The 16,416-nt window shown below is 40.5% G+C and overlaps 1 protein-coding gene across 1 annotated transcript in view; it reads left to right on the forward strand.

The window, feature by feature from the left end:
- RAB38 (RAB38, member RAS oncogene family) overlaps nt 1-16,416 on the forward strand; it is a 57,436-nt gene that overhangs the window by 21,652 nt on the left and 19,368 nt on the right. Inside the window, exon 2 of the mRNA XM_008525999.2 lies at nt 285-565. Coding sequence (XP_008524221.2) covers nt 285-565 — 281 coding nt within the window. The remainder of the gene's footprint in view (nt 1-284; nt 566-16,416) is intronic.

Below are 16,416 nucleotides of genomic sequence, written 5' to 3' on the forward strand. Positions count from 1 at the left end.
CTTAAGTAGCCATATGCAGCTAGTGGGATACTGTATTAACATAGTTCTAGAACATTACATGGTACACAGAAGTTTCAATAAATACCTGTTAAATGAATGAATCTCCTTTGGACTCAAAGATTAAGACCGAAGCTGCACGATTGTGTATTTAGCTCATTCTTTAAAGGTAAGCAATGAAGCACTTTACTGAGTGATCTGCTTGTCCTGGAGGCCTCATGAGCTTCCAATAGATGATTCAGTTTAATTGTAATAAGTTTTTGATTTCTATTTCTTTTTGGTGATAGGTCAAGAAAGATTTGGAAACATGACAAGGGTCTATTACCGAGAAGCTATGGGTGCATTTATTGTCTTCGATGTCACCAGGCCAGCTACATTTGAAGCAGTGACAAAGTGGAAAAATGATTTGGACTCAAAGTTAAGTCTCCCTAATGGCAAGCCAATTTCAGTGGTTTTGTTGGCCAACAAATGTGACCAGGGGAAGGATGTGCTCATGAACAATGGCCTCAAGATGGACCAGTTCTGCAAGGAGCATGGTTTCGTAGGATGGTTTGAAACATCAGCAAAGGTAATGTGACCTTAAAGGATAAACCTATTGCAGGCAAGATTCACAAAGAAAATGGCCTATAATCATGATGATCATCATAATAATATGTTTGTCTATTGACTTATAGTCCCCAAACTGTTTTAAGCTCTTTCTCATCTCAAGGGGATGAGTGAGCAGGGCAGGAATTATTATCCACAGTTTAAGATGATTGTGGCTAAGGGAGCAAAGCAACTTGCGCATAGTGATGTTGATAAAAGTTAATAACTATGTTCATTTATTGAGTGCTTATTATGTGTCAGGTGTGTTTTACTACATTTTCTCATTTAGTCCTTGCAACAACCCTATTAGGTAAGTATGATTTTAGAATAAATGAAAGAAATGGGCCTAACATTCAGTGCGTTATTCATGTATTAATTAATTTATTCCATCAACATTTAATATGTTCTTCTGTGTATCAGGAATTGTGCTTTTCCCTAGAAATGAAAAGATGGCAAGAACACAGAACTAGCACATTGGGAATACGGCAATAGTGGGGTGAGAGAGTAGGTGGCAAGTGTGAATGTGAAGAATATAGTGTAGCTCACTCTCCTGGGTGGCAGAGGAGTTAGCAGGATGTGGGGGCAGAGTCAGGGCTGGAAGATAAAGAATCTGATGTGGCATGATGAAGATCTTATACTTCTCATTATGCTTCACACTGCTATCTTTGTCAGGTGCACAGTTTTTGCTCTACTCCCTTTGTTTTTGTTTATATTTTGGTATCTAAGTGTCAGAAAGAAAAAAAAAATTTCATAGTAAGTTTTGAAAATTAAGAGAACAGCATAAATAAAAATAAATGTTTTGCTGTATCTTTCTATTTTCTGTGTGCATATATATTTTTACATTATTAGTATTGAATTCTATATAGTTTTATATCATGATTTTTTCATTTTATTTACTTGTCGGACACACATATTAAATATTTGTGGAGCACAGGCACTGTGCTAGTTGAGATTCAGCTGTGAATAAGATAGGCATTGTCTCTGTACGTGCAGAATTCACACTTAGGCCTTATTGTGAACATTTGCACACATCATTAGAGAATGGCTTGAAAATATAATTTGAATGGACATCATTTAAATAGGCTGGGAGGAGCCTCTGACCAGTTTTGCATTGGAAAGTAGAAGGGTCAGATTTGCCCTGGGGACTAGGGAAAGATAGACTGGAGGCAGGTAAACCTGAAGACAGAGTGGCGTGGTAGTTATCTCATTCCTATAGGAAAATGACAAGGCCTGGAGCTAAGGTAAGGGCTTTAGAGGTTGGAAAGGAAAATTGATTTGAGAATATCACTAAAGTGTGAGCACCAGCAGGATTAAGTAACTGCTTGGACTGGGAGAGGATGGAGAGGGAAAAGAGGGTGGTGTTGTCACTTTTTCTGTCATAGTTGTGATGTTCCGTTATTTTTGCCGTTTCATGGAGAGTCTCAACACCAACCTTCTCTTCATACTGTCTCATAGTTGGCTTTATGTTTAGAAGTTGCTACTTCTCAGTACCTTGTCTTCCTTCTTGGGGCCCCAGTGTACTAGAATGCTTTTCTTCTTTCTTTTTAAAATCCTTTGTTTCACCTGTTTCTTAGGATTCTTCATTTGCTTCAGGGCACGGTATCTATCATTTTCTACTTCCTAGCTGTCATGGAACCTTTTTGGTTTGTTTGTTTGAAGAATTTATTGTTGTAAAGAGAGACAGGTAGAGCAAAGCTCACAGGCATGATTAAATTACAGAGATTTAAGAAATTCTACGTGTTTTGTAGTCTGATTCTTTGATGTTAGTCTGGCTTTTTAAAAAATTTCAAAATGTGAGTGAATTCATGTATTCTTCTATTCCTTAGCCCCACACTCAATTTCCCTCCACAACTCTTGCATATTCCTTCAAATTCCTTTCTTTCAAAAGAGTCACTCTCTAGCCCAGAAGCTTCCAGGCACAGGAGTAAAAGAGTAGGGTTTTGGAAAACTTTTCTCAATTACTACTTTGCGTCTGAAGAACAAACTAGATTGAATGACTCCTATCTATATAGGGAGGAGTCTTCCATCATTTATTCATTCATTCATTCAAGAAATGTTATGTACCAGGCACTGGAAATACAGACATTTACAAAACAGATAGAATCCTGACCTCACGGATAATAATAACAACAAAACATAAGTAAAATCTATAGGGTGTTGAATGGTGAAAAAGTACTAGCAGGAAGAAAAAGAGAAAGAAAGGAAGAGGGCTATGAGTCTGTGGGGAGGGTTGAAATTGATTGTGGGACAAAGAACCTTCTGGACATTTTCTTTCATCTCACTCTGCCATTCCTAGCTCAACCATTGCAGTGTCACACTCTGCTTAAGGGCATGACATTCATTAACTTAAGGCCTGGCTGACCCACCAGACTCAGATACTGGATTTCTAATCCTCTAAATCCCTGCAAGTGTAAACTTTGAAGAGAAGCTTTGTACAGAGAGAGAGGGAAGGGAATTACACAAGCTAAAGGGCACTGAACTGCTAATATAACCAAGAGGGTACAAGGCCTCATTCTAAAAGGCAGAACCTCCATTGAATGTCTCTCTTCCCTCCAAACATACTGCTGTTGAAATGGCCCTTTTGAATGTCTTAATAATGAAAATGGCTTCCCGGTGCCAGCTTAGTTTTCAGAGCGAACACCTAGAAGCTCAGGGACAATACTGCAGCATTGACAAGCCAGAGTGTCAAACTGCTCAAAAAGTCTTTTCTAAAGATCTCTGATAAAGCTCTGCTTACTTTCTGAGGATAAGCTTACAGCAAAACCGAGGCCCACATCAAACCGTCTGCCTGAAGCTAAGATGGCACACAACTCGGAGACAGCTACTGATTCGTTCTTTGATTACATGTGGGATCATGGAACATTCCCATAGAGATGTTTCTCTTAGGGAGTGAATCTACTTATAGTTAGAGTCCTCTTGAGTGGCGTCATCAGTGGTCTCCTGATAAACATCTGATTTCCTTTTTTTACATCTGGAAACTTCTAACGAGCCAAAGGCCATGACCTCTGTCTTTGTCCTCATGGCCACATCCTGCAGAAATTCTGAGGGTGTTACCATCAGCTTGGCCGTCTCTGAAGTGGAAACTAGCAGGATGATAGAGGAGTTTGTCATGGAGACCAGACTCCATCTTGCTGCTGACCCTGATGCTGAGGGAAATTTACCCTCTGGTTCTTCAGTCTTCCAGAGTAACTTGCTGTGAGAGTTTTCATGCCTTGTGCTGTTGCTGGCACAATCATGGTAGCCTCTGGCAGTGACTAAAGAGACAAAATATAAAAACAAAGTGTATACAGGTATCTCTGATTTTTCACATCATCTCTTCAAATATTAAAACCAAAGGAAAGAAAAGAAAAACAGTCTCTCTTAGGTCAAGTTTTCTTTGGTTTTCAACCTCTGCATTCTTTCCCTTTCTCACCATGTTTACTTGAATTCTACCTGTGGATTCACCAGGGCCAGGTAATGTATAATTGGGGTGATCACATGGCCCAGTTCCGGGGACATTCCTGATTTATGCCTACTGTTCTAGCATAATTATTCATAACACCCCCACTCCTGGTTTGTAATTTAAATTTACGTGGTCACCCTTTTGATCAGGAGCTCTAATACATCTCACTGTCCACATCATACCTTAGCTCCAGTAATGGCTATTTCACGTGTTCTTGTACCCAAATCCAGTCTTTCTAATATGCTTTGGTAGACTTGTGTCTTTGAAATGAGGGCCCTGGCCCGTCCTTGTTAGTGCATCCCAAAAGTTGGGAATCCTGTCTTCTGAGCCCAGCTTAGTGGCTGACAGGGCCCTGTTCCTGCTGACCCTCTTACCGGGTGCATTCTTGGTGCCCATTACCTGAATCTCCACCAGTTGCTCCTTTTGGATTCACTCTCTGACCACATCCACCCAACGTCTGGGTTTGTTGTGAGCAACAAGTGACATAACGTATGTGAGGTCTCCAGATCTGTTATGTCTGATCACACACTCACACACACACCCCCTCCCCCACACCATCCTTATTATCTATTCTCACAGACCATCCGCTGGTCTGGGTTTCACCATCTGTACCTGGCTCTGATGCCCACAGCACCTGCACTTGGTGGGAGGGTCTGTTTCTGTATCTCAGCACTTTCCAAGCTGCTCCATCCTGCTCTTGTAATGCAATGGTTCATGTGTGGCTGTGTTCAGAAACAGGACACCAGGAAAACGCCCATGTAGATGGGAAAAAATGGAACGAGGAATATCTGTCCAATGGTGGTGGTGACAGGAACGAAAGTCCCAGAAAGAACTCCAGTGCCCCTTGCTCCTGCTCCCTCCACCTCATGTCCTACTCCTGGCAGATTTCCTTGACTGTTTCTATCCTATTTATAGTGACTTTTTAGGCCCACCCTCTCTCTCAGAATGTTCTAAGATCAATGGGTACCCTGGGAAGAAGCTTCCGTACATTATACTCTACTCAATTTTAGTCTCTTCCCTGAAGCTAAAGAGAAAAATGTTGATACGGGTCCTGCTGATAGTGTTCTCTCGAAGAAGTGATTCGTTTTCTAGGAGGAGGAGTAGCTGTTTCGCAGTGTAGTGTAACATCTTTCATGTGTTTTGGCTTTCCAGCAACTGTTAAACCCATTTGCTATCTTTGGGGAACTTCTAGCCATGGAAGGCTCACCTCCCCAGGAAGAACCCATACAGCTTTCTTCTTTTGCTTTCTTTGCAAGTATAGCACAGGCACATGACCTAGATTCCACCAATCATATTGACTCAGAAGCAAGAATTCTAGGAAGAAGGTGCAATGCAGAATCCAGTTTTTCTGGGGAGGGTGGTAGCAGAACAAGCTTTTATCCTTGGGAGACAGCAAGGTTTGCAAGGTCTTGTTCTTGATACAGAAACAGAGTCCCTGCTGGCCCCAGGGACAGTTGCATTCAATTTGAATTCCTCGGAGCTTATAGATTACAGGACTTAATGCTCAGGGGTGGCTGACTGCAGTGTCCTCATCAGGCTTCTTTTATGTGGGATTTGAGTTTCTAGAAGCTGAGGCTCAAGCCTGTTTCTCTAGACTACTGAATAATTGGTCAAGCTACCCAACATCCCTTGAATAAATGATTTCATCTTTAACCAGTATCAGCTTCTGTATCTTGCAGCTGAGAACCTGGATTAATATACGCAGTCAAATACATTTGAGAAAAGCAACTGGAACCACTGCTTCCCTGGCTGCGGGACTTCTCAGGACTTGGACATTCTGCTGTGCATTCTGAATCTCCAGTAATAACAATAGCTACATTTCTTGCTACATGCTCTCTGTTAGCTTTGTAGGAAGATTTTTATGTATATGAACTCATTCAATCCTTAGTGTGATCCTAGAGAGTCAGCATTATTATTATTACCGTTTTAAAGAAAAAAGTTGAGACTTAGGTGGCTTCTCTAAAGCTATCTAGTTATTATCTTATTTTTTTGATTCTAACATGCATTTGTTGTTCCTTCTTACGTTAACATTTCAAAATCAAGATATGCCCTCTAGTCAGCATGGATTTCTAAAGTGATGGCATGTTATACAAATAATGACATTTTTACTGTCTCCTCTAAAAGGGGACTACACCATGAAGCACTTCCTAAATATTTTTGGCCACAGAGAACACTTAACGAAAGAGTGGAATGTGTTGGGGAAATGCTGGCCTACAATTCCGGTGTAGAGAGAAAGTTTTCTGTGTTTCATTGAATTAGTGAGCTCTTTTTATTATTATTATGTTTTAATTGCTCCGCAAGCTGAATTATGCAGCACTTAGAAAGTGGCTAGTTTCCTGGAAGCTGCTTAAAGAGTAGTATCACACATCATTTCTTTTTATAGACTTCCAGAAAATATGCACTTAGAAACATAATGCATTTATACAAACTGGAAATGTATAGATAATTGCACTTGAGTTTGGGGAGATAGTTATTCTAATTCGTTTTTTAGTGGATTGAGCATAGAACATCATTTTTTTTTAAATCCTTTTATTTTTAAATTGCGTAGTAAGCCATCTCTGATTATTCCCATTTTTCAAATGTCAAACCATGAAAAAATTCTTGACAGTCTCTGGTGCATTCACTGATTCAACACAATTTGTATCGAATGACTGTCCAGGTCTGTGCCGTGAACGATGGTGTTAAGCCCTTTCTGAGCACGCTATTGGTGCCTGCGCTTCTTAAAATGTGAGAATTCCCTAGGTTAGGAATATTCCAGGTTTTAGGCACCCATATCCAAAGAATTTAGAAGGGGTTGCGGGATGTGCCTCCGCTGACCTAATTAGCTGCAGCACATTTAACCTTGTATTTTTAGTTGATCTCATTAGGATAATAAAAGGAAGGGCCAATCTGAAAATCTAAAATCAGAGCAAAGTTAGAAACATCATTTAAAGGAAATGATGGCAACATTTAATAGTCATGATCATTTCATATAACGACCACTAGTCTGTAGTGCAACTGTCTGAATCATCGCTTCTTCCAGGTTCTTAATGCTCTACATGAAAAATGGAATTGTTTCTTGAAGTTGAGAGTAGCTTAAGTGCAGGAGCCTCAAACTCAAGCGACTCATCTACTGATGAATCAGTATAAATTAAGAATAACATTTTAATTTTTAGTTTCAGCTAATTAGTTCTCCAGAGGTTTTCTAGGTCTATACTTATTATTAACTAGATAATCTGAAATCCAACTATGACTAAGACATTGTAGGAAAATAGAAATGGACCCTCAGATGGTATAGCCATGGCTTGGGGTACAGGAGGCATGGGGTTGCATATGTCATTCCCTCCCACGTGGTTCACATTTTCATTACTTAGAGCTCAGGTTCTTCCTGTCTCAGGCTTGGACAGCTGTAATGGTCTGTTTCCAGACTTTGCTCATAATAGTCTGTGCTACATGGTGCTAAAAACTCAGCCAAGCCAAGGGATCACTTTGATTTTGTCATTGCCTACTTCAGGAATTTTCTGTAGGTTCTACTTCTTGATTCAAATCTAGACACCTTAGAACAGGGGTCAGCAAACTAAGGCCTGTGGACCAAATATGGCCTGCCTCCTATTTTGTAAATAGAGTTTTACTGGGACACAGCCAACATGATTTACATATTTTCAGTGTCTGCTCTTCCACTACAATGTCGAGTTGAGTAGTTGCAGCAGAGGCCTCATGGCTTGCAAAGCCTGAACTATTTACATCTTATCCTTTACCCCTTAAAGTTTGCCACCTGTGTCTTAGAATAACAATAGCTTCTCTTTAGCCAGGCTGTGCTAGTGGTTTTACATGCATTAGCTTACCCTTCAAACAATATACTGTGGGTACTGCTATTATTCTTGTTTTACAGATGAGGGGGTTAAAATTTAAATTGAGGAGCATAAATGACTAGCTAAAGATCTCATAGTTGGTATGTAGTAGATTTCGGATTGCAAGCTAAGTGTGCTAATGGTACACCCAACCACCACACTGCACTCACTTACAGCCTTTTCCACTTTAGCCTTATTCTATAATAATTATTTGCTGAGCAACTGATACATGGAAGACCAGGGGCTGGGACAGATGGATAGATAAGTAAAATGTGGTCCTGTCTCTAGAAGTTCAGTCTAATGAGAGATACACGGACGTGTCAATAGGTACAACCTGGAATTGTTGAGGGGACTGAACAAGGAGGGGCCCTTTATCATATCTACTTTTCCCCAAGCCGTTGCCAGCCACCTGCCTTTTCCTCATCTCTGTGCTATTGTCCAGGATATTCCCTTTGTATGGAGTGTATGAGGCAGTTGACATTCTTTGTCTATATTCCATTTTGCCCAAAGAAGTCCAAGGTGTGAGAGAGGAAAGGGAGAAAAACTCATGGGTTTAGTAGTAGGGAGTCTTCAGTAGTCAGATGTCAGTGGGCTCAAAGATGAGCCACCTTGCTTTCCAGGTATCTCCCACCTCCCACAGACTCATGAGAACAGGCCTACAAGGATTCTTTGTTCTTAGAGAGGATCCAGACAGACCTTGCCCCTCCACCAGAAATGACCAGGCTCAACAAGGCACAAGGCATACTTTTGTAATGATTGTTTCATTATTATTTAATTGTGGTTCTTCATGGGGGATGATTTTGCCCTTCCCACCAGGGGACACTTGGCAAAGTCTGGAGACATGTTTGGTTGTCCTAACTGATTGGAGGGGGTACTACTGACATGAAGTCATCAGTGGGTAGAGGCCAGGGATGCTGCTAAACATCCTACAGTGCACGGCACATGCCCGCCACCCCCCCTCTCCCCCTCCCACCTTCCCTCTCCCAACAAATTATTTGGCCCCAAAGGTCAATAGTACAGAGGTTGAGAAACCCCAAATGTCATGCTTTATATTAGAGTTTTCTGAATTCTCCAAGGAAAAGGCACTAATTGAATAAAAGTGCCTGTTACTTAGTTGGCATTTTTCTTTTAATAATAATAAAGTATGAGTGTCTTTTGATTTTTATGTGATTACTGAGAAACTGTTGAGTCTTTGGGTTCAGGCCAACTTGTTTGGCACGACTCAGCCCTCTCTTCTGATGGATGGTCCTTGCCTAGAGCGATGAGGCTGAGTGTGAGTGCCTCTCTGAGTGACTGTGTCTTTATGACCCCAGCAAAACAGCCTTTTCCTGGACTCAGGCTCTAGGATCACCATAGATTTCTGAATCTGAAAAAGGGCACTGAGGAGCACAGAGGGGCACTTTGGCAGAGTATGGCAAGCATGGGCTTTGACGCCAAGCAGATATGGGTTGGAATCTTGCCTCCAACACAATGCTGTGTGGCTTTGGGCAAATCCCTTAATCATGCTGAGCCTCCATTTCTCATATGAAAAATGGGGATGGTACTTTATTGATCTGTTGTAAGAATCAGTGTTAATAAGTGTGAAATTCCTGGAAGATTGTTAATATGCAGTAAATGATTGATCTTTCTAAAAAAATACGCATGCATGCAAAAACTGTACACGATTTCAGAGGCCTCCTAGGCCATCCTGCCCACTGAAGCATGGACCCTGTTCTATAGCCAGCCCATGGTGCCTTCAACTGCTTAATTCCTCTCCAAAGGTATCTTTAGAAAAAAATGTGTTGGAGTTACGAGATTCCTGAAGAAAAAGTTCTAGTTAGCTAGAGCAGGAGTTCTATGTTGGGGTAGGGGATCAAAATCAGGGAAGAGGGAGGGAGGAGATTTTGAAAACAAAACTCTCTCAGATTTTGCAAAATGACCTGGCTGAGAACGCTTTGCTCTCCACCCTTCCCCTTTGAGAATCACTTTGTGTATTGAGAGTGGTGCCCATGGGAGTGTGTTGCAACCTCTGCATGGTGCCAAAACAGGAACCCAAAGTTGGAAAATGATGAGTTTAGTTAAAGGAAGACTGGAGACTGAAGGGAGGGAGGTATAAGCCCCACCCTAAAGGAGGGAAGAACATAATGAGCTTCCTGGTGCTATCTCAGAAAAGGAGCCAGAAATTATAGGCAGGAAGAGTCTGAGGTCTGTGTAAAATTTCCCATGTTTGCACTTTAAAAAAATTCTGTCCTAGCTCCCCGTCATAATTATTTTGGTAAAATTATTTTAAGGAAAAAGACCTATGTGCCTGTCTTTGAGAATTTCAAGGAGTGAGGGTGCTTCTGAGGCTCTATCCTGTCTTGAGCTTAATCCACAGCACCGATGAGCCGTGTGGAAAAGTGTAGATGATGGAAGATGGAATAAGCAGGTAGCGTCCTGGTGCCTTTGGAAGTGAAACCATTGCCTGGGTGCAGCTGGGTATAGACCTTGACTGAATATGGTGTCTGGTCTTCACTAGTAGACATGGCTCTGTTCCAAGATCCAGGGAATGAGTGAATACGACCAAACTCTGTTTCTGGAGTCAGCTGTCCTCCTGGATCTCTAGCTCCAGCCGTGACTTCTTTCCCAAACTTCAGGCTTCCATATCCCTCTGGATCTCTACTTCGATATCACCCAGACACCTCTTCAAACCCATCATGTCTGACACTGAATTCATCAGCTTTTCTGAAAATCATGTCATCTGATTTGGAGACCTCACATCCACCCAGACATCCAAGCTATACACTCATGGAACCAGATTACTCATCTTCAGAAACCCTTAGCTCCTGAGCATACAAAACCCCATGAGGGGGCTTTTCTCTGCCTCTCAAGGTCTATCTCCTACTTCTTTCCTCCATTTATCCCCTTGTGATACTAAACTGCATCAAGCCCCCTATTCACATCTTGTAGTCCCCCTGTCTGGAACATGCTTCCTACAGTTAGCCACCTGTCTCTCACTCTTCCTTCCGGACTTGGCTCAAGCACCATCTATTACTGACTCTCACATGGTCTCTCCTCCTTCTTACTACATTATGTTAAAATTCTCTCTTTATGGATCTGGCTCCTGCACTGCACTGTGACATCCTCCTGGTCATCTACCGGCTCAGAGGCTCGTACACAGAGGTTGAGTACTTGGTCATTGTCTATCGGATGGAACAGAATTGTTTGCTGCAGTGCTTTTCAAGAACTCTTTCAGAAAATTCTTTTACTGTATTATTCTTTTTCCTGCCCTTTGTGGGGTATTTCTGTCTTTAGAGAACTGTGCAGAAGTAGAAAAATTAATTTACTGCTGTATTTCCCAGAAAGAGTCAACATTATGTAACTCCTTTCATCCAGAAAACTCTCTGGACACTTTGCACAGCAGGGAGATTATAGTACCCTGCAGAGTGGAGGGGAAAGTAGAGAAGAAAAATGAAGATGAAGGAAACAGCCCCCCTTAATGCCTTGGGCCCTAGACTGAGAACTGCAGAATTCTTTCCTGGTGATGCCACATAGCATCCTGCAAGAACCTGGATCTTATTATCCAGCTTATTTCTCCTTCACACCCAGGGATGAGAATTTAGCAAGTTTCTTCTCATTGCAATTCTCATAATCTTGTTTTACATGTATCTCCCATTTGTTTCGGATGCTGTCATTTGAGCCACACACGATGACTATCATACTTGGATTTTTTTTACTAATAAAGAAATGGAGTTCCAGAGAGGTTTTTCAGTAATTTTCATCAGACTTCAGATTGAGTTCAGAACTCTATCCAGTGACACTGATTCTTGAATAGACCTGTACATCAGGAACACCTAAGGAGCATGTTAAAATTTTAGATGCCTCGGCCCTGCTCTCAGAGATGTCTAGAGGGGAATCCAATGTGTGTTTTTTGGATAACTAGCCCTTGGTGATTTTGATATGCACTCTGGTTAAGATACATTGTGTTAGACTTTGTTCGTGTATTCACTCACTCCTTCAGTCATGCATTCATTCATTTCTGAAGTATTCCTTGAATAGCTACCATGTATTCAGGTAGGCACTTTGCTAAGCACTGGGGCACTGATGCTAAAGGGCACAGTTTCTTCCCATTAAGAAGTTTCCAGTCTCCTGGAAGAAAACCCATGTAAACAAATAATTATCATGCAGTATGAAGTTCCATAAAAACTGGTAGCTTCCCCAACAGTTGTGAGAGTACGTGAAGGACAAGCTGTTACCTCTATCTGAGAGTGAGGCAGCCTCCTTGATCTGCGTCATCAAGGGGCCCTCTGAGAGGGACTCCTTTTTAAGGGATGCTGTGCAGAGGGGCATTAGGAAGCCCTTTAGGAATCCTTGAGTGTTTTAAAAAGCAAAGACAAGCTTTGCATCTTTATTCTAAGACATCTAAGTAGCAACATGTCACTCTTGAAGTGTTACCTAGCTTTATTAGTCATCAGAAAATTGTTAATACAAGACCACAAAGAATCCTAATATTAGGAATAATAGGAAAAACTTATATTTATGAAATGCGTTCTTACTCTCTACCGGCCTTGTCCTAAGTCATTGATTTAGTTATTTCATTACTTTTCACAAACTCTTATGAACTAGGTGCTATTGTTATGTCCTTGTGAACTCGATACTATTATTAGGTTACATAGTAAGGGACTGAGTGAGGCTTAGAAAGTTAAATGATTTACTTAGGAAGTGGCAGAGTCGGAATTAGAACCCATATGCCTCTATTCAAAGCCCTTGTTCTTTATTTATTTTTTACCTCCATGTCTAAATAATACTTGTATTGCTCTTCTTGATTTCCTACATTTAGACATACCCATTGACAACCTGCTATACTAGATGAGAATTTAACTTTCTGGCCTTCCTACCACCACCCCCTATCCTACCGGTAGATTTCTATCATTGCTTTTAGTTGCATCATAACAAAAATCCTACTATATATCATTAGATATGAAACCAGTATTTTCTCACATAATTTGCCATCTTTATTCCTTAATGTTTTGAAAAATCTCCACAGTATTATTTATTCTTTTGATACTTCTTTTTCCTGATGGCCTCCATCCTGAAGGCCCTAATTTCTTCATCCAATGTGACTGCCCTATAGACCCAACCCACAGCTGTAATCCTGGGACTTTTCTTTGTCATTTTCCTGGATGGGATTGCTTGCTGCCTGGATCCCAGTTTTATGTCCTCGTTTTGTTGGAACGTTGCCTCCTGCAACTGCTTAGGAAAAGCTGCGTGGGCGTTTCAGAGTCCTTGATATCTTCATATACGTGTTTTTAACCATCACACAATTTTAATTGTCTACACGGGTATAGAATTCTAGGTTGATAATGATCTCCCCTTGTAACTTGAACACATTGCTCCATTGTAGTGCAGCCATTGGTGTGGTTCTTTCGAAATCTCGTAATACTCCGGTTCTTAAAGTTTTGTATGTAAGCTGTTTTCTTTTTTCTGGCAGTTATTGGAATCATTTCTTTCTTTACCCCTGGTAATCTGAAACTCCACAATCTTATGCTCCATGTGAACCTCTGTTGTTCATTTATTATGCTGGGCCCTCTGTGAGCTCTTTCAACTTAGAAACTTATGTTCTGAGAAATATAATTTCTTTTGCTGGTTTTCTCCTCTTCATTTTCTTTGTTTTTTCTTTATGGAACTCTTGGTTTGGTGTAACCTCCTGAAGTAAGTCTGTAAACCTATTATGCTTTTTTTTCCCCTCATATTTTCAGCACTTTGTAATTTTTATTTTATTCTCCATATTTCTTTGACTTAATTTTCCACTCTTTGATTATAGTTTTTAATTTGAGCCATCATGGTTTTAATTTTGAAGAGCTTTCCTATTCTCTGATTGTTCCTTTTTGTAGCATCCTGTTCTTAGTTAAGAATGTAACAGCTTCTTGTATTTGTGAAGACTGCTAATTAGTTTTTTGAAGTTTTTTTTCTATTTCCTACATTCTCTCTTTCATTAGAGTTCTTTTTTCAGTCCATTTTGTTCTGTTATATGTTGATTGTTCCCCTTAAACAACTGATGATCCTTGACAGGACATTCTTTCTTAGGAACAAGACCATCAAAAGCAGATACTAAGCGCTGTGTGTATTAGTAGGCTTAGTGTTTAGTGGCTGTGTTGATTGTTGATGAGTGGGTTTCATTTTAGGTTGGCAGTCACTGGGGACTCCCAAATGTGAGCTGGTGGAGGTCTTTTCTCTACAGAACTCTTCTCTCCTGCTAGTGGTTGGATGTCAGAGTTCTGTGATGGGGGAAGAAGTAATCCAGTGCCATATTGGCAGACTTTTAGTTGACTCTTTTTTCAGTCCCATATCACCTGCATAGGAAAATTATTTGGTGTCTGTTGATTCTTAAGTGTTTTTTCTTTGGTTTATTCAAAGGATAAAGCAGTATTTGACTTCGGGTGTAGATGCCTAGCTGGTGGTATTCTATGTGGAGGAATGAGGAAGGGGTTCAATTGACATGCCCTATACTGACCTTCAACCAGTCCCCCTGATTTCAGCCACTCTCAATATATGAGTCTTGAGACTCTTTTGGATTCTCTGGGAATTACTGAGCTCTCTATTATCCATATCTCCCTTTACACACCCTTTGGATCATGCTGTTCAGACCCTAGTAAATCCACTACTACTCTCCACTACTTTCAAATTTCTAAAAATGTGTTGAAATCTCTTGAATGCTGATGCACATTTTCTCATTCTTTTAACTCTTGAGATTCTATTAAAATATTTTCTTTCTTTGAAATCATTTTTTCAGAGTTTTGGTAAGGAAGGGAAATAAACATATTCCCTCAGTCTGCCATGTTTAACTGGAATGAACCCATTCTCTTTGACCTTTTGTTGACTGTCTACTTTATTTCTGGCTCAGTCTTAGTCATTATATAATTTAACTCATTATGGTTTCTTTTAAAGTTAGGGTGATTTTATCCTCATTTTATAATGTGGAAACTAAAGTATAGCAGGATTTAAGTAACTTACCCAAAGTCACACAACTAGTGAGTATCAGAGCTATGATTGGAACTCAGGTCTGATTGCTTCTGGTTCTATCTGGTGCTTGCTATCTCTGCTTTCTACTGTGAAAAGAAAAGCAATAGGTAAAGGCTCTATCTCCTCTGTTGGAACCATTGTCAGAACCTTCTGGAAAGGGTTGCTTCCTTGTTTCAGGAGGGGTTTTGTTTCTAAGACATATTTGCCTTCTCCCTCCCCATGTTACTTCATTTTTTTCAGTATTGATTTTGTTTGTCCCCTGTTTTGTGGTTCTTTACCTTCTTTGATGTGTCTTGTTTGCCAGCTTTGAAGCACCCTTAGATTTGTGGGTGACAGCCCTGCTTTCCCAAGGTTTCTATTTCATCTCTCTCTGCTTCACTGACTAGTGAGGTATTGATCTCTTGGGAGAGCCTGCTGCTATTGGGGGAAAAATCAATATCCCATTAGACGTAAGTGAGAAGCAGCAGCAGCAGCTCCTCAGCAGCCTGTTCACTGACCTAACGTGCTGGGGCACTGTTCAAAGACCAGGCAAGCCTGACGTGGCCAGGGATATTCTCAAGTGATTAGATTGTCCTAGGAATAATGTAGAAAAGCCAATGACAGAAAAATCAAGAGTTGCAAATTCATTTCCTTGAACTAAATGAAGTGGAGTCATCTTCTGAGAATAATTTTGCCTGTCAAAGATTGCTCCAGGGCAGGGAAGTTAGCAGTTGAGAACTTTTATAATTCTATTCACTTGGAATTTTCTAGTATAGGCACAATCTTTGTGAACCATAAGGCAAGTCATTTACTTTGATGTTCCCCAGGGTTCACAAAATGAAAGAAAGGCTGTCAGCAATGGGGTGCCTGGCATTACCCATACAATGTTTCTGAAACGTTGTGTGTAAATCCCATTTTTAACGCTACCTCAAGGGGCTCATTATGGCAGCTCTCTCTTGGTGAGCCCCTTTGTAAAGGAAGAATTCTTTTGGAAAGATAATTACCACCCTTCTGGTTCATCTGGTTATAAGTTTAGTCTTTGTGTTTCAGATTTTTGTGAAGAAGGACAAAAATGAGCCGAAAAGTCAAATTATCAAAGTCTAAAGAGATCTAGTGTTACCATAGTAATAGAAACCCATACTTAACCCCCAGATTATCATGTTATTGTGTCTTCTTCTACCATTGCATGGAGGCCCGGGAAAATTAGATCTAGAGAATACTTCAAAAGCATCTTGTGATCTACCTACTTATTTTATGGTTTCATTCATTCAATCTTCAAATACTCGTTGAGCACCTCTCCTCCATGTGACAAGCACTGTTTTAGGTGCCAGGGCTAGATCAGTGGACAACTATAAACAGATAACAGAAAAAACCCTGCCTTCGTGGGTCTTGCATTGTAGAAGTGGAGATAGGTAATAAAAAGATAAATAAGTGCAGTATATAGTTTGTCAGTGGAACTAAGTGCTAAGGAGAAAATTAAAGCAGGGAAGGAATCTAGATCTTGTGTGGCATTTATGCAGGAGATACAGGGAGGAGAGCAATTTTAGACAGGTGACCAGAAAAGGTTTCACTGAGAAGACATTTTTTAAATTAACGATTTGA

Source organism: Equus przewalskii, chromosome 6 (genome assembly GCF_037783145.1).
Source record: "Equus przewalskii isolate Varuska chromosome 6, EquPr2, whole genome shotgun sequence".
Classification (NCBI taxonomy): domain Eukaryota; kingdom Metazoa; phylum Chordata; class Mammalia; order Perissodactyla; family Equidae; genus Equus; species Equus przewalskii.